Here is a 19,735-nt window from a genome sequence, read left to right as displayed (position 1 = left end):
TGTTTTATATTTATGTGGGATATTGTAATTTAAGTAATCGGAACGCAACGGATGAAGGAGAGGGAAGTATGTGTGCGAGAAGGACGGAAGGCTAATGGCGAAAAAGTGTGGAACGACGACGGACGATACGGTGTTTAAAATAAGAAAGTGTGATTCGAATGTAAAAATAAAACAATTCAAAAGTGACCTACGCATTTATTATTGCCATAAATCCCACAAAATTGGGGGCTCGTCCGGGATTGGCAATAATTACGACGAACGACGACGGATACCGGCACGTGGCGAACGGCGGCCGACGATTCAAACCTCATCTACGACTTTTATGACGGTTAAGGCGAAGGAGGGCTGAAGCAAGCTAAGATGACTACGAAGCCGATAAAAGAGGAACCACATACGGGATTAAGCTCGACGTTGTATCTTACCACGGAACTTATACCTAAATTCACCGGTCAAGACAAAACCTATTCAGTGTCTCGATGGATACAAGACGTCGAAGAGAATGGTGAAATATGCGGATGGACACCGCTTCAACAGCTACTGATGGCACGGAGATCTCTAGCAGGCACCGCACAACTCTGGATACAAGCTGAACGCCCTCACAAAACATGGGAGGAACTCAAGACGGCCCTGAGTAAGGAATTTCCCGACACCGTCGACATCAAGACCATACACGAACTCATGAGTCAGCGAAAGAAAAGACGTGACGAGAGTTGCATCGACTATATGATGGTCATGAAGGAATTAGGAAAGCGAGGAAAATTTCCTGATTACGTGGCTATAAAATACATTGTTGACGGCATTGTCGACCATGAGACACATAAAATAATGCTGTACGGAGTAACAACGTATCCAGACCTAAAAGAGAAGCTCAAAATCTACGAAAACATTAAAGAAAAACTGAAGTTGGAACATAGAAGTGCCTTTAGAAGTGAAAAGCGCAGTATCATTCAGCAAAAGTCTAAGAAATGTTATAATTGTGGCGATGGCAATCATTTATCAGGAGACTGTCCGCAGAAGACACAAGGTCCAAAATGCTTTCACTGCAACGAATATGGTCATATTTCACCGATGTGCCCGCATAGAAAAAACATGGCGGTGGGCGGCCGCAAGGAAGATATGAGTACAAATTCAAATTCATCAAAATGGCGCACTTTTGGCGATAGAAGAAATAATCATGGCGGCGGCGGCGCATCGGCAAGTGGAAGTGGTGAACGAGTGAACAAACAAGCAATGTTCGGTCACAACGAGGAAGTAGAAATGTCAAACTCAAAGATGACAGGTGACAGCCAAGACAGCAAATGTCAAATTGAATATGACATCTACGATGTAAACAAACAGTCGCTACAAGAAAAACCTCTGAAAATAGTCGAATTATGTGGAAAAGAGGCAAGTGCGCTTATAGATTCGGGCAGTGACGTGAATTTAGTGTCCTCGGAATTTTGTGCTAACGTTTCTAAATCCACGAACAATAGTATAACGCTCACTGGACTCGGTCTCGCTAAAGTGAAGTCGGTAGGTTGTATAACAACAAATGTGGTTATTGACGGTGCGAACTACGACGATGTGTTATTCTACGTTGTGCCTAAAGACTGTATGCCTTTTGATGTAATCATAGGTCACGAATTTCTTAAAAATGTTGTAACAGTTATGAAAGGTTGTGATGTGTGGATGAAACCTGTGGAATGGGTGAGCAAAATTCATTGTTTCAGTTGCAGTGTTGATGTTGGTCATGTAACTAACACTAACCTAAAAGAAGAAGTTGTCCAAATGGTTGAGAACTATCAACCAAATCAAATTAAAGAAGCTCCTATCCAGCTGAAAATAATTGTGAAAGATGATGTACCTGTAGTGCAGCGCCCACGACGCATATCCTTAAAGGAGCAAGCAGTAGTTGAGGAGCAAGTGTCGGAGTGGCTTGAGCAAGGCATTGTAAGAGTAAGTTATTCTGAATATGCCAGTCCCTTAGTTCTTGTTCGCAAAAAAGATGGTGCTATAAGGGTGTGTGTAGACTATAGAAAATTAAATAGTAAAATTGTAAAGGATGAGTTCCCCTTACCTATTATTGAGGATTATATTGACAAGTTGGCTGAGGCAAAAGTATTTAGTGTATTGGATTTAAAAAATGGTTTTTTCCATTTGAATGTCAGTAGTGAGTCAATCAAGTACACTGCATTTGTTACACACCACGGGCAGTTTGAGTTCCTGAAGGCTCCATTTGGCTTATCTGTTTCCCCGAACTATTTCATGAGATTTGTGACCATAATCTTCAGAGAATTGATATCCAAAGGTGTTGTACTAATATTCGTCGACGATATCCTTGTTCCAGCTAAAGACGAACAGGAAGCAGTGGACAGCTTAAGAGAAGTTTTAAGGGTAGCATCTGAGTATGGCTTACAAATAAATTGGAAGAAAGCACATCTTATATGTCGGAGCATAACTTATTTAGGCCATACAATGAGAATGGACAAGTAAGGCCTGCCAGTGACAAGATTGACGCTGTTACAAAATTTCCAGAACCAAAAACAGTTAAGCCAATTGCAAAGTTTTATAGGGTTAGCATCATATTTCCGGAAGTATATACAGAATTTGCATCTATAGCACGACCACTTACAGATTTATTAAAGAAAGATGTTAATTTTGAGTTTAATGATAACCAACGACGTGCGTTCAACTGTTTGAAGGAATGTCTGACTACCAAACCAGTTTTAAGGATATTCAATCCAAGATTTGAAACAGAAATGCATACAGATGCCTCACGTTTGGCTTATGCCGCTATTCTTATGCAGCGTTCTGACGATGATGGTGGACTACATCCAGTGTACTATATGAGCCGTAAAACAAGCGAAGCAGAAAAGAAGTACACCAGTTATGAATTGGAAAGTCTGGCCATTATAGAAGGCGTGAAAAATTTAGACATTACTTGTATGGTTTGAAATTTAAAATTGTAACCGATTGCCAAGCATTTCAGATGACACTTAAGAAAAAAGATTTGTGTACAAGAGTCGCAAGATGGGCATTACTTCTACAGGAGTTTGACTTTGTAGTTGAACATCGGCCGGGAACTAGGATGAAGCATACTGATGCATTAAGCCGAAACCCTTACGTAGCAGTGGTTACTCTGCATGACGAAATCAGACAAGCACAACAGACAGATGATGGTATAAAAGCTATATTAGAGATATTACAAGAAAGAAGCTATGGTGATTATTATATTGATAATGGATTGTTGTACAAAGGAGTGGAAAAGCATCTAGTGATACCAAAGTCTATGGAAAATGAAATCATAAGAAGAGCTCATGCAAATGGACACTTTTCAAAGAAAAAGATGACTGAATTAATAAGTAAAGATTATTTTATTAAGAACCTAGATAAGAAAATTGAAGATTTCATTACCAGTTGTATTCCATGTTTATTAGCCACGCGTAAGGAGGGAAAACAGGAAGGTTTTCTGCAACCAATCGAAAAGGAAGAATCACCATTACACACACTTCATTTGGATCACATTGGTCCCATGACAGAGACGAAGAAGCAGTACAACCATATTCTTACAATTGTAGACGCATTTACGAAGTTCACTTGGATTTTTCCCACTAAGAGCACCACCAGTAAAGAAACAATTGAAAAGTTGAAAATTCACCAGCAACATTTTGGCAATCCTACTAGATTTATAACTGATCGAGGAACAGCTTATACGAGTAATGAGTTTCAAGAGTATTGTAAAGATGAAAACATACAGCACATCAAAATTACAACTGGGATACCTAGAGGAAATGGTCAGGTTGAAAGAGTTCATCGTACTATAATCTCTGTACTTACAAAATTGTGTATAGAAAACCCTTCGCTTTGGTACAGGCATGTAAGTAGATTACAGCGAGCTCTAAATAGTACTTTTCAGCGAAGCATAAATTCAACACCCTATCAACTATTGATTGGGACTAAAATGAGAATGAAAGAAGATATTGAGATCTATGACTTGCTTTTGGAAGAAGGAAGAGAAAGCTATTCAGAGGAGAGAGAAAAACTCAGAGAAAAAGCTAAGGAACAGATTCTACAGGTCCAGGAAGAGAATATAAGAAATTTCAATAGAAAAGAAAAGAAAGCATGAAGTACAAAGAAGGAGATTTGGTGGCAATAAAACGCACGCAATTTGGAACTGGAATGAAAATAAAAGCCAAATATCTAGGACCCTATAAAGTTATAAAAGTGAAGAGGAATGACAGATATGAAGTGAAAAAGCTGGATCCTAATACGGAAGGACCTGGTGCAACCTCTAGTTCAGCTGATTGCATGAAGTTGTGGCCAGATGTCAACCCCAAAACCTAAAGCATAAGAGTTGATTTATAATTTTTGTTTTTTTTTTTGGTTTGTGTGAGAGTTTTATTCCATTGTTAACTTAGTTTATTGATTTGGTTGTAAATCTGTTGTACTACAATGTTACTCTTGTTTATTACCAATAAGTGATCTGTATTTGTTCATATGGTGTAATTTTGTTACCTCACAAAATTACTAGTTTGTTGTATAAACTTAAGCTTGTTTAAGTAAAGAATTGTTACTTGGTCTTGTAAATTCGATTTAAGTTAAATAATATATAAGATTAATGAATGCATGTGGTGAATGTTTGAGAGCATGTCTGAGGACAGACATGGATCAGGAATGGCCGATTGTGGGATATTGTAATTTAAGTAATCGGAACGCAACGGATGAAGGAGAGGGAAGTATGTGTGCGAGAAGGACGGAAGGCTAATGGCGAAAAAGTGTGGAACGACGACGGACGATACGTGTTTAAAATAAGAAAGTGTGATTCGAATGTAAAAATAAAACAATTCAAAAGTGACCTACGCATTTATTATTGCCATAAATCCCACATTTATGAAACAAATATCAAATTTAAATTAAAAATTCTTACGCACTGACTCACTACATAAATCGTGTTCCAAAACAAATGTCCGTACAATTAGTAAGTGTTGGGTCCATTATGGAGAACATTAGACCGGTCCAGTGTGTAAGTACACTAATAAAATATAAAAATACGTTCCGATATGCGGTAGCTAACTAGACAGTCGTGTCATTGTGACGTACACTAGCGCACAGAAGTGTTATTGGATAATAATTAATTATAATAATTTTCTTTCGAAATAATGTAGACTTACTGTGACTTAAAAGTTACGTTCAACTTTCATTTGTGATGAAAAAGGAACAAAAAATATTTAAGACAAGGTGACAATCAAACGACTATGACGATCATTTGAAAATCTAAAATTACGAATTCAGTGCACATTTAATTTGTACCAATATTTTTTTTTTCCAATTCCTTAGACAGTTTTTTTTCTTAACTCTTTATGGCCATGAGTGTACAGCTGCAATCAGTTTAAAAGCCTAACCCCGGCGTGATTAGGCGGTCGCCGGGCGGGGCGCGGCAGGAGCGCGGGCGGTGTGAGCTGAGGGGGAGGGGGGGGGTGAAGTCTCGTCATTAACTCATTAACGACTACCGTCATTACTAGCCGATGTCACAGTAATGACGATTATGTGCTAATGTCTAAACTTACGTGGTCATCTGGACACCCTACTTTTGCGTGCTGTGACAAAAATCATAATTAATATTTTCTTATCGTTTGAACGTCAGTCATGATGGCATCGGAGTTTTTTTTATAGAAATGACATGATTTTTTAAGTGTAGTGTTAGGTGCCTACTTTAACGAATGTTTAAAATTGAATTTTTAGTTTAACAAAAGTTTAAAATACGTTAACATAAACTTCGAAACCTCCGTACACATGTACCTATAAAACAGAACTGCCTTACACAATCGTCGAAAGAGAAATACGCGTCATAAAAAACAGTTAAATAATAATTTAATTCAATGCAAGAAACATCAACTCATAAACTACACTTTCCTCACAATCGTCCTTAAGATTTATAATCTGTTATCAGTACAATTATCGAAACACGAATGCAAGGAGTAAGGAGGTCACACACCCTGTCATTATTCCAACCTCTTTCGTGATAATTAAAAATGATGATAGCCTTCACTTAAATATTAATTACTGGTGTCAGAAGTAAGTTTGGTTCTTGATCGCTTCAGGATACGTCTCGCGTTTTCATTGTTATAAATGGATGGATGTTTTAATTACATTTAGTGCCTGAATTGATGTGATAGGGTTATTTAAAAATATATGATTTTGTTTTTGAAAAGAGTTATTACTGCTTAACAAAAGCAATATCAAAACTATTGATTAATAACAATGATTGCCTTGTGGTGTAAGGTTTTTATAAAGTATCATATTTAATTAGGTATATTAAACATATTCTCTCGTCAGTGAATTTTATTGTAATAAATTAAGAAACAAAAATCCATATATCATTCTCTGCATTTTCGTAACTAAATTGAATTCACTTTTTGAAGATGGATGCCCCCGGAGCAGAATTAAGTTATTACCAGATATTTCTTATATCGTTGCATTGAATTCTTGACTGCAATGGCGGCCATATTTGGCAGTTAATGGCAGCTGAATCGAAACGCGGGAAAGTTACGTCGCGAAATTAATATTGCAAGTTTCAGATTTATTGCCACTAGCCTGAAATGTTGTATTGTGATACGAATAATAATTTGTATATCAGAATATGTATGGGAACTTTTAAAGGTTTAATTCATTAAAGTAATTGGTAATTCTGATTAATAGAATAGCATTAAACTTTCGATGACTGCGACCCCCATGGCATTGTAATCGTCATAAGATATTGGCATTCGTTAAGACTTGCCCATAACTCTTGTGCGTCACAGCAATTGTAAAACATCATTATAAATTGGTAAAATTAAATGTTAATTCTGTATTACGTGTATAACGATTTCTGTAATAAATTATTTTAAAGGTTGAAGAGGTCCGATGGCCAATGTCCACGTCTTTCCTTTTGATTTATGGTTTAAAATATTAAACGCGAGATGAGAAATGCGTGTTTAATTGTACGTTAATGTATCTGTGGGTTTCGGATGACTTTTTTGGCCTCTGGCAACCCATTGCGTGTTTAAATTCAATTCTTGTTTCTCGATTTGTGGTGATATTTTTATTTGTAGAGGTGTTAAAGCCTGAGTTCGTGTATTATATCTGACAGACGTGACGTAGCGTTGTTCTTTAAGATTTAAGATATTTTTGGTAGTTTATACTGTGGAAATGTGAAACTTTACATTCGAAAAACATAATCTGTAAGGAACATATCAAAACATACATTTGTAAAATTCCCATATGAAACCTTGATTCTAATGACACTTTTGCTTGACTACGGATTTTCACTACAAAGAAAAAAAAAATCTGGAATTTTGATCGCAAGTCAATGGACATGGAAATATACTAGGTATAGGAAGATACTAGATAGCAAATAAAAAAATACAACATGTTCTGGATTCGAACCTGCTATACCACCACGATAATATCCATAAGTTCCCATCAAAAACATTCCTATAACTATATATAACCTTATTGTTTGTCCACAGGAAATAACGAAGATAGACAAGGTCGCATCATCGACCAGAAGTCGCATCAATGGTTCGGGGCCACGCTCACCAGTACCGGTAGGAATGGCGCTATCATGGTGAGTTGGCTTTATCCAGATTTCCTAGTTGGTTATAAAAAACTGGAACTTTCAATTATCTATTGACTTCTAACATCACACATAATTTTGCCGTGTGGAAGCATAGAACTGAGTTTATTTTGTAATAAATTGACCACATTGTCTATGTAAATCCAAAGAGGTGGCATAAAAGCAAAACCTTTCGCATAAAACGTTGAAGTAAAAACCCCATCACTGTAAAAGCTATCGCCGTAAACCTTTAGCTAACAAATCCAAGCAGCATGTAGGTTTAGAACTCTTCCATGACCTCATATAACGTTGACCTATAAAAGCTGATGGCGTCTTGACGGGCACACCTTCCTGCTGCGCCCAGCCGATGTCGCCAAGCTACCGTGCTCACTGATCGCTTTATCTTTGTTGTAGGGTACACCTCATGATGTCATGGAATATATGGCCTCTGACGTCATTGTTTAAAGATATTGAGTCTGTGTTACAAAGTAAAATGAGTTGAAACTTTTTAGTGGTAGGTTAGTAAGAAGTCTGAAATCTTATTATGTCGGCAGTCTACTGAATATAGTGTTCTTAAAATGTTGGTTTGGTATAAGGTTTTGTGACAATTTTGCAAGGCAGACTATAAATTACAAACGATTCTCAAAATTTATTACTATCAAAACAATAGGCGCCAAGGAAAGTCCATTAATCTCCAGTTGACATTTGGCAAGTGGGTCAGTCCAAGGCCTCGCTGGCGATGGGGTGAACACCATTAGGTTAAGGGCTCGTCTTTATGGTTTGTGGACTCGCATTCGCACTATCTGTTGCGAAATTGGGTTTTAGGGTTATTTGGGCTAGGTTGGGGAGATTTCTTGACCCCATTAGATACACTTTGATAGCTTATTTTATGTGTCAGTTAAAGTTACACGAAAGGCCTTTTGATATGGACATATACATGTATCGAGTGAGACATAAAACAACAAGATAAAAAAACCAATTACCAGATGCAAATTCAAAACGTATTTAAGCTGGTCTTAACCTCCTTATTCAAACTTATTTCAAAATAAGAACTCTGTAATAAGAAGGCCTGTATTGCACAGAACCAATATGGCGTCGCGGTCTTGTTCTTTTTAAAATGCAATGCGCGTAAACGTAATCTTAAAACAGCCATCAAATGGCCACAGCTTCTGTTAATGTGTCGGCCACATTCAAATGAACTGCAACCGTTTAACTCGCACATGTTGCAAATAAATTTTATTACTCACGCACTTCGCACGATCGCCGCGGCTCGGTTTCAGAACTTTTTTTCAATGCCATATTTGAAATCAGTCAGAAGACGCCTTCGTCGAAGCCAGCAGACCACATACTTTTTGTTTTCTACTTAAGGAGTTGGAATTTTATTTCGGAATGCCGAATTAGTGCAAAAAGCTGACTCTCTCAGCGACGCTGCAATTTGTTTAGGCATTTTGTTCCATTTGCACCGGCGACTGAAACGCGCACGGAATTTATTATTGTTCGAACTCATAGGCTGTGTCTATAAATGTCTTTGCCATTATTATGAAAGTGTGTGATGACATCGACATTTTTTTTTCTATTTACTAGTCATATTGCAGTTTGTGGTTTATGGTATAGTTATCTAAAATACTTAAATAAAGATAAAATCTTCCGGTAACATAAGCTGTAGTAAAGTAACTAGAAACATCACATGCGTAAGCCGATGCTTACGTATTTATTTTCATTAGCCAAGGTATTAGAAAATAAATTTTCATTAAAATTGTTTATTTAATGATGAGCAAATGATATTTTTATTTACAATTAATGGTAAATGCATGAGCAATTAAATATAAACACATAAAATAAATGTATATTTGCTTTTTTCATTACACTATTAATATTAAAATAACATCTTTTATATTTATCTGTATGGCTGCGAATATCTGATCTAATCTGGGTAACAGTTAATTAACACTAAATACAGTTTCCAAAGCCTTATTAATTTAAAAATAAACGACAAAGTTGTATTAAATAGTGTTTACAATACGAATCCTTATTGATTTATAATTGCCGGCAATCGAAACTTTTTGCAAGCGTGTTTAAGATAAACTTGTAGGTCCTGGTCGCCATCGCAGTCACTTAGTAGTCTTTATACTGCTTCGTAATTGTTTTCTTATTAGTATCAATCGAATACTAAGTCGTACGTTTTTATTGGCGATCGTTCTCACGATAAAGCGATTGCTGCTTTATTTTAATACCTTATTTTAAGATTTCTTTTGAGGATTTTTGATGTGAAGTGACTGGATAAATGCAATTTCATTTTGAATTTATGAAAGGTTTCCGAAATTATGCTCAGTTGAATAATTCAATTTAAATTACTGTTGCAAATAAAAACTCAAATTAAAGTTATAAATGTATGTTATATAAAATACTTCAATCTCATTGGTTAAAACGACAGGTTCTATTTATATTAAGTTTTAATCTACACATGTCGTAAGAATGTATTGACTTAAAAACACACTCTTACACTCTCGACGCATAGAATAAGTAAGTTATTACAATTGCAAATAAATATCTCCAGATAAATCGCGAGATATCTTGTTCCAGCGCATTATGCATAGACCGGCGCAGGCGCAGTCTGTTAAACATAGATTAATTATTACGAGAGATATGGACACTATATCATTTCTAAATTGTTGTGTCTATGGTATATTTGTAAATGATAAACAATAAACTATCATTAAGCTGAGGTATTGAAGCATTACGAAAGATGATACATAGGCTTTGGATATCATCTTTCTGAAAAGGCTCAAGGAAATGAATAACTCTTATTAGAGGTAATTAAATCATGAGCTACTGTAAATGCAGCTTGAGAAGGTAGACTTTAAAGATAAGGATTGTAATTATTCGAATTTTTTTTTTTAATGTGAAGTAGGTAAATAGTGTAAATACCAATTCCATAACAATTTAAGTATTAACATATCTTTAATTGTTATGGTTTAGAACTTAGGAATTAAATCAGATACTAATTACTCTAATTAGTATTAAATATGTATTAAATATGCTTTACTTTGGTTTATAAATACCATAAATTATAGTTGTGGTATAAGAGGTAGGAAGGTATAAAAGTGATGGTAAAGAAGATAATAAAAAAAATTACTTTGCCTTAAGCCGTGTTATAATTCATTTTAATTAACAAAACTAACAAATAATTTTCGCAACACCCTCTACCCAATGATTTTAAGCTAACAAATTGTCCGTGATTTGTCAGCGTCGAATGCCGAGGTTCTTGTTGCGCAGGCGCACCTAATATGGCCGCCGACGCTTGACAGCTACACCCGTCCGATTTGGACTCCCATCTCCTTATATAGGACGTTTCTTTTATTGTCTCCATTTGCCGAGAATTTTATGTGAAATTTCGGCGTGTTTTGTTTATTTTTCTTTTTTGACTTTTTGTGAATCTCTCTTTAATGTCAGAAATTATGTTTTTAATGTGAGTGTTGTTAGCTGACCACCTGTGGCATATAAACATAGTAAATATGATAATTTGTGTTGTAATTAGCTTATGATCTTACGAGGTACTTGCATTTTCTGGTCATTTTAAATGTGTGAGATTTTTTAACCCATCAAAGGTTAAAACGTAACCATTCTTGGTTTAATTTGGTTAGATTATTTAAGTCAAGTTGGTATTTTTATAGTATCAGTTGAATTGCATAATCAACGCTCGACTTTTAACATGTCCAAAAATTCAAGAAGGATTTTTGTCATAAATTCCAGGCTTAATAAAAGCCTGAATTCCATCATAAAAACAACACACTGTTGCTTATTTATCTCATTGATATTTACTATTGATCCTCTACAAACATTAATGCCTGTATTTCTCGTAATTCCATATGAAGCTCTTTATCTCTCAGTTTTCTTACAAAAAAGGCTTTGTTTACTCTTCATCAGAGATATGCCGAATTCTTTGCGGAAACAAAGAGCCTTTGTAACATAATATATCATACCTACATCATATTTACGCCTTAATTTTACACATCATATTTTTTTTTCTAAATTGTATTATTTGAAACCAGTCTCTTAATCTATTATCTAATTAGAAAATTTAATGTCCAAAATTTTCAATGAGGCAATTTTCTTCTTTTGCAAGTAACTCAATATGGAATTTAATAAATGTTGATTTTTTTTCACGTTTCATTCAAAGTCAGAAGAATATAATTATAATTGATACACAAGCTGTGTTGGGGCACCATGAGGTCGTAAATATCACGGTACTTAAGACCCCGTAGGAAGGTCGATCACGGATATGTTTTGTTATCGTTAAGGGAGAGTCGCTTTTTAATTAAGGGTTTTTCTCTGCGTAATATGAAACAAAAAATATTTTTTAATTATTTCAGTTATCGTCAAAAATAAAGAGTAGAACTGCGATTTAAGTTATGAAATATTAAAGTTTAAGTATCATCAATTTTAAATATTAGATAATATATAAAATTAAAACAAAATAACTTCTAAATTATCAGTAATAAATAATATGTTTTAATAAATACACAAATCATTTTGTCTATGAACTGGATACACTATACAATAGTTTTTAACGAATGGTATCTTTATTTTCTCCCGGAACCCAACCTCAATTTAACATTAAACCTTTTTTTGAAGCGACTTCATTAATACTTATTATGTTGGTGGTTATTATTTTTAACATTGTAATGTTTTTTGTTAATTATTCACGGTGCTTTGAGTGTACAGTTCATTTTTATTGAAAGACTTTATAAATTAAGTTCGTTAAGTGATTTGGTTTTGTATACTTCGTAACTAATAGATTTTATTGTGTAGTTTTTTGTTTTGATTCGTTCTTATAATTTTTCAAGTGTACCTTACAGTATCACATCCTCTTTTTTCTGTTATGTATAGTATACGTAAAATTAACTATCATAAAGAGTGTGAGAATCACAAAAAAATGATTCACTCATTCACAAACTAAATTGAAATATCATGAAATGTAAAGTCGTTCCCATCTAATCTAGATAACCACAAAAAAAGATACTTTTCACAAAAAAAAAAAGTAGTTCCAAGAGGTTGATAGTAATTGGTCAGCTTCCATTTTAACACGTCTTTTAATATTTATGTTAATTAGTCCCATACATATAGTACATAGATTCCGATAAAATGGGTTTAAAGTGTTTAGAATATTCAGCAGATTATTATTAGGACCATTTTGTTTTTCTAATTACTAAATTAAATTATGATTTTCTAAACATGCAATTAAAATAAAAGGCTTTTAGTGTTTAGTGTAATGGTTAAACTAGTGTCGCTAGTAACCAGTAATAAATAGACTATAACGGTTATATTTAACTGTAGTGGCGGCCCGCACTGTGGCAGATTCAATTTACTAATTAACGGATTGAAATATATGCAAACTGAGAGGGGACACACTGGATGCTGAGATCTCATCTTTATTTAACTAGCTTATCTCATGTTAACCTAGTTTAAGGACATACTTCTACTGAATTGAGCTACTTGTTGCTTCATTTACTCATTACGTTTTAAAGGATCTATCATTATAAATTAATGTCATTAAGTTGTCACTAAGTCATGCTAATTAAAAGAAGAAACCAAATAACTTATTGTTTTAAATCTATTTGCTTTTACAAATTGATTATTTTCATATTTATTAGGTTGTCATTTTCATATTTTTATTATTCTGTAACATCGAAATCTGTTTTTTTCTTTTGCTGTGCCCGACCACCTAAACATATACATTGCGGCAAAGTAAATAAAATTGAGTATTGAGTATTAAAACCTTCGACCATCTTGCTAGAACACATACTGTATAATAAGACTACGTATCTTTGTTTCTACTCGACGTCCATGCGCAATGCGTGCGTCTAGCATGCAGTGCGTCTCAACGCTTAGCGCATAGATCGACCGGTCGCGGGCAATGTAGCGATGTGCCGATACCGACCGATCACTATCTCATCGCTAAAGTGCCGACCGCATGGTTAATTGCCATATCCTATCCAATAAAAACACCCTTTACGATTATCGACTCTAGCTTTTAAATCACAAAGTTCAAATTGTGTTTTGTTGATCATTTTTTGTGTATAATTCGATTGAATTCGCAGTTGGAATTTGAATTGTATTGTGAAGGAAATAAAGTAGGAAATTTGATTTTTATACGATAGAAAGTATTATATTAAGATGCTTGATGAAATAAGATATATAAGCATTAAATGATAAGAGTTGTACTATAAGAGATACAAGGAAGCTTATAATTATTTAATTTGTTTTCTTTTTACAATATTCTGTTTAACACATTTCTTAGACTTCTGTAGCGTTTATTTATTACACTTAGAACGTAATGCATAGCTAACTGAATTATTGTGTATTCGTAATAACTGTTTCCTTATTGGCAGCTTCCTTGCTTAGCATCGTTTCATGTGAAGATCGGTTCGTTTCCTTGCGCCTGCGCATCTAAGTTATAAATAGAGAAATGCACGTTTCCGGCTTAAATGCTTAGATTTACTTCGAAATGGAGTTATTAATTTAATGCGATGTTTATGTTGATTTATTTAATATTACTGTAACTAGAAATTGCAACAACATTTTCTTTGACAATGTTATATTTTGTAATATAAAGTGAAATAATACCAGATTATCTACTGATTAGATCACCACTTCAACTTAAAAATATCTAAGAAAATACTTCCTTTTTTATATAATAATTTACTTTAAATAAGTAAAAAATTGAACTAAGCCGAGGGCAACACAAGAGTTTAACAGTGACGATAGACTATTCTCAATAAATAGTGTATTGTCCCGCGGCGCATGCGCAGTGCGCATTACACAATAGCAGGGGATCTCTATTTTATTTGTTGTTATTTATTTTGCCCTTTGGTGGTTACAATATGATGTATTTTGGAAAGATTGGATTTGATTCTATGGGTCCTATGAGAAAGAGGCTCAGTTAAGGGTGCTGTTGTCAAGCTTATTAGATATTTAATCATTTTTGATGGAAGAATTATTAGGCAAAACGTGATATTTTTAGCGATTACAAGTTGTGATGAATGTCCTGCCATGATTGTCTTATTTTGAAATTCGGGTTTAATTGTGTTACCAAGGTGTATGGTGCCAAGAAAACTGAAACCTACTTGGTCAGCAGAGTAATTGGCACTGAGGACTTATGTATGTAGACTCATCGTACCTATAAATCTATTTTGTACCTAAAATAGGTACGTGGTTTTCGTTGTAGCAGCCGTTATCTTAACTTCTTTAAACATATATAAGTTTGCCCATTCAAACGTTATGTTAATAGAAATTCAAAAACTAAAACGCTAACAAGATTGAAACTCATGAGCTAATCCTAGCATCCATTCCGTTGAACAAGTCGACCGTTTTCTTACAAATATCATCACTTGTATTGGGTATAACATTCGTTCCTGTCTGTAACGATTGCCAATTTGTCCGCCGCCTGCAGAATGTTCCTCGTTTATGTCGCGGCATAATACTTAGCTAGCAGATTACTATGGCGATCGTTGCCTCGCTTTATTACCCTTTGTTTAGTTTTTCGTCTCTACATTTTACAAATGGCTATCTTACCAGCTAGACCTGCTCAAGTGTACAAATGTCTATTGAAAGTTAAAAGTTATGATTGTAATACGAAATTATTGGCGATTCAATTGCTTAGTTATGGGTTTCCGTTGCATTTGAATTGAGTTTAGTTTTACGAATGGTTAAGAATTTAATGAAGTACCCATTTCGTGAACGTCTACAAACGAGTCTACAGTCGAGTGCAATTAATATATCTGGTAACAAGACCAGGAATATTCATGTTTTTAATGCCAATGAATATTCTATGTAACACTTTAAATATAACAGCAATAAAATTAACAAGCGGTATCTATTGATGAGTGCGCATTATGACCTGCGCGGTGCGCACGCGTGTCACGGGTTAACGCGCAAAACTTAATGGGTTCTGCAGCTTTACTGTTCGCAGTGTTCAGTTCAGTCGATTAACTAGAAATGGCCTTGACTGACAATAGACTAGAAGGTGATCAGAGTAATTAACCCACGTTCTGTGTATGGGTTTAGTATAACGCCTTTCCATAAGTTGTATTCAAAACAATAAGAATGTATGCCGATCATTATTAACCATAGAACTAAACACGTTTTTACTGTAAATAATAGGTGTTATTAGATAGTTGATAATATATGAGTGTTGACGTGAATGTGCATTGTGCGGTGCGCATGCGCGCGCCGTCACGGCCGGAGCGGCGCGGGCGCAGGGTTCAGGGGGCGGCGCGCAAGCGTTATTGTTTGCGAGAAAGCTGTAATTAATGGGATCCTGATCGCTGATTTGTAATGCAAGGGATTATTATAGCTTTCATAGAATATTTTACTTGTTTTATGTGTACTTATGTATCTAGGATGTGCTGACCTACGGGCAGCGGTATTGCAACTTTGAACTCAGATTATTTCTAAAGCTGACTCCTTCTGAGTCTGAAAATAGTCGAGTGGTGCTATAAAGAAATAAGTGTTTTTTTTATCAAATTATAAAAAAATGTATTTTGTTACTTGTAAAGCTTTTACGACTGAATTACACCATAACTAGTGCCCGTTGTATCTCAATTCGTTAAACATTGTCGTACAGTAACTGTAACTAAGGTTAGCAGGGAGCTGATAACATCTTCACGCCTCGGATGATAATATCGCCACAAGTTATTACCGCCGGCTTTGTCCGCGGCTACGAAATAGACACCTTGATCCCGCTAACTTACATTGTAATAACCATTAAAAGAAATGCATCTATATCTTCTAAGAATAACTATTGTTTTGCTTTGTGGACTACTAAAGTTGTTTTTTAAGCATTGTTTTCGAAAAGAAAATACATCAGGAAAATGCATGTAAGAAATTTACGAGCAATTCTTACTATATTTTACGTGCTAGGGCCCGTAATTTGGTACTTGACGAAAACGAAAACGAAGACAATAACAAGTATGTAGATAGATTTTAAAAGTTATCGGACACTTTTGGTTTTTTTTCTATTATCGCGAAAATAAAATTGAAATCTCTGTGATGTCAATTACCTATAAACTTTTTACAGACAAGTGACGTTATTAGCCTTTTTCTAATTTTTTTGACGAGTTTTTTGTGGAATACCCTATTTTTACTCTTATTATAATTTTAAGATCTTCATACAAAACAGAATGCAAATGAAATTGTCAGTATTACTCACTCAGCACTCGCTTCACCTCCAGACACAGAAAGTGAACCTTTGACTTACTCTGACGTCATCAAACTAATGAGATAGTAAATACCATATTCCAAGTATCAACAGAATATATAAACTTAATAATTGATTGTTATTTCGAGATGAATATTAAATGATAACTGTAAGGGCCGACCTCTACTCTAATTTCCTCTCTCGGAGATAGCTGCGTGCACTGTGGTACTGATTTATTATTTCCTATCGCTGCCCTTTGCAAAAACGATTAAGGGCAAGAGCAAAGGAAGTCACATACATAATTTATATATTTAATAAGTTTATGTTCTCGATAGTGTCTTTGAATGTAGAAACTTTACTTTTTTTGTGTGATGATATTTTGGATAGTTTTGAACTTCGATGTCAATCATTTGCCTTTTTTTTCTAAATATAATCATATATTCACCAAAAAAAACGTGTCAGTTGCTTGTTTAACATAAAACTTTTCAAGGACTCGCCTCGAGAAAATGAGTATAGAAGACCGATAAAAAAAAAATAACATGAACCATAGCAAACCCGGGATTATCACCCCAGTCTCATTAACCATCACCAGCTCACCTGACCCACATACCTGCAAATCCCATCTATGTGCTAACGGGGCTCCCTAACGTAGTACTACAGTTAGAGGTCCAAAAAACCCACCAAGATCCTTATATAGATGTTCCGAGTATACGTTCATTGAGTGTAACGGGGTCTGTAAGTGTACAATTAGAGGGTCCAGCCGCCAGCGCGATGCAAAAAGTTGAAGAGCTAAGTATAGATAGAGAAGCTATGGAGCTGACTGGGAGAGCTGAGATTTAGATTTGATCTGGAAGTGAACAATTTTGAGTATGTGTATTTGTATTTTTTTTGGAAGCATCCGTATTAATCCGAAGATACTGCGTTTTTTAATGGAAAGCTAAAATGGAAAGAAAACAAAATTTAAAATTGGAGCAAAGTAAAGTTACTTTCGAAAACTTAATTGAATCAGAAGGTTTCTGATTATGTAATGGAATGATAAGATTGCAACAAACACCCACGATAGTGCCAGCCAAGCGTAAGATTCCAGCTTAAAATTCAATCATTAATGCTTTAATATCCAGCTTGTTAATATAAACCTATTTCATAAACTGACAGCAACAGACTCTGTTTACAACGATCGCCATTTTGAAAATAGGCCAGTAAACGTTACGAAATCATATAGAAATATGTTCACTCACTCATTCGTTTCATTCCATAATGCACTCGACCCACAAAATATGGACGACGCGATGATTCAACTCCTTTTAAATTAAGAATAGCTGCGAAATGCGCGTGCGCACGAATGTCACATACTGTAACGGTTTATGAGTACACTGACCATAACGTTGTATTTTAATGTGTGACCGCTATGTCATATATTAATTATGATTGATTTTTATGTGGATCGTCAATTGTTCTTTCATGATAAGTTAATAATCATTAAATGTATTTTGATATTACTAGTATCAAAAGTTTTTGGCCTTGATCTTGATGTTGAATGACCAATAATGCCCAAATAGTTTGATATAATCCCATCGAAAGATGAAAGTAACAATTAATATGGAAAGTATTAATTTACACAGAATTTCAAACATATATGACACTTCAATACGATTATTTGATAGCGCTAGTGAAAAATAAATATTCACGGGGAGCAGAAAGATGTACCCTATCCAGTCCATCTAAGCACTTCGTGTCTTCGCCTCCTGCCAGTGGGTCAACCACATTTCTTCCTATCATCTAAAAACGTTGACCGTTTGAATGCTGTTAAATTTCGAGAATCCCGCGCCGATCTGTTTAGGGAAAGTGCTAGAAAAAGTTGCAATGACAGATGCGCGGGCGCAACGGTGCGACACTTTATATGGGAGCCGGATCCCAATGCTGGTATATGGCGGTTACGAGATGTAATGATACCTCAAACTATTTTAATAGATATGTTATGTGCTGTAGAAGAGTGAGTTAACTGTGTTTAAACAAGGTTTAGCATGTTTTGACCGTTTTTAGGTAAACGATTGCAGATTTAGGAATCTCTCGATGTAGGTAAATCATGCAATTAACTTGCTTCAAATTGATTTAATTCTAGATTGTCTCATCTTATACATAGTTTTGAAGTATTGATTAATTAAAATAGCCATAATTAAATAGCAAAGGTGTACTAAACAGCATGACTTCATCCGTTTTATAGAAGCTTAAGTCCATGTTAATACACACTTAACAGTATAGTACCTCCTTCTGTACAAGCAAGTCTACTTCCACCGCCGAGCAGATAGCGTGATGGCTCCGATAACAGCATCCATTACAATCCTCAAGATAATGCCGAAACAATCGGCGAAAGCGGCGAACACTTAAAACCGATTACCGTGCGCCCGCGCAGCCTAAAGCAGGGTCTACACGATGTGTAAGTGGAATGTGCTGTTCACACGTAACCATGTCGCGATTTATGTTGTGTACACACCCCTCGAGTATCGAACAAAGGGCCCTTAAGTGTGAATTCGGCTTTTCCTAAAATGGCGAAAATATTTTCTGCTCCTTTTTTACGGTAAATTGCGGGTTAATGAATGCTCGGCGGAAGTCTTTTGTTATAGTTTCTTTTTCCTTTTTAGCTACCTTCGCGAGGTCTGAATGTCTTACTCTAAAGTTTGGGATCGGAATGTTGGGTTACAAACATTTTATTCAATTTTAATATGTTTTAAAATAAGATCGTCAAATTCATCCATAATCCTTATATTATGGTTTTTACATATTGACGTAAGTCTTTGCTATTAGATAAAAAATATAGCGGTCTTATGGCTCTGATACTGAACCTGATACCACGTGTAGAGAAACACATGGCAAAACACGTCACTTAAGTCACCACTTCACTTATATATATTTTTTTGCAATTTTCTATGTAACTGCCATGAATCACACTTATCTTACATTAT

At 35.1% G+C, this 19,735-nt stretch overlaps 2 protein-coding genes across 7 annotated transcripts in view; both read left to right on the top strand.

Annotated features, from left to right (window-relative positions):
• The first annotated feature begins 19 nt into the window (after positions 1-19).
• Positions 20-2,416, top strand: LOC113508833. Of its 2 annotated transcripts, none has more exons than XM_026891977.1 (2): positions 20-1,929; positions 2,327-2,416. In XM_026891977.1, exons 1-2 carry the CDS (start codon positions 361-363, stop codon positions 2,357-2,359), a joined length of 1,602 nt encoding a protein of 533 aa, XP_026747778.1. In that variant the 5' UTR covers positions 20-360; the 3' UTR covers positions 2,360-2,416. The 2 variants fall into 2 exon arrangements, with proteins under 2 accessions (XP_026747778.1, XP_026747777.1); XM_026891976.1 differs by having other exon boundaries at positions 20-1,935.
• Positions 2,417-7,487: 5,071 nt separating this feature from the next.
• LOC113508828 (integrin alpha-PS2) overlaps positions 7,488-19,735 on the top strand; it is a gene marked incomplete at its 5' end in the record, with an annotated part of 56,516 nt that continues 44,268 nt past the window's right edge. For all 5 annotated transcript variants that reach the window (XM_026891969.1, XM_026891972.1, XM_026891970.1 and 2 more), the window contains 1 exon segment: positions 7,488-7,585. In XM_026891969.1, the coding sequence (XP_026747770.1) occupies positions 7,488-7,585 (98 nt within the window).

The sequence above is a fragment of the Trichoplusia ni genome, chromosome 3, assembly GCF_003590095.1.
Source record: "Trichoplusia ni isolate ovarian cell line Hi5 chromosome 3, tn1, whole genome shotgun sequence".
NCBI classification, from domain to species: Eukaryota; Metazoa; Arthropoda; class Insecta; order Lepidoptera; family Noctuidae; genus Trichoplusia; species Trichoplusia ni.
Note: the sequence above shows the minus strand (reverse complement) of the source record. Positions and strands in the feature narration are given on the sequence as shown.

Excerpts from the sequence above, each read along its gene's own strand:
- LOC113508833 (XM_026891976.1), top strand. The coding sequence starts at position 361 with ATGACTACGAAGCCGATAAAAGAGGAACCACATACGGGATTAAGCTCG. Across the intron at positions 1,936-2,326 it reads TTGAGCAAGGCATTGTAAGA|CTAAAGACGAACAGGAAGCA; the intron begins GTAAGTTATTCT and ends TCCTTGTTCCAG.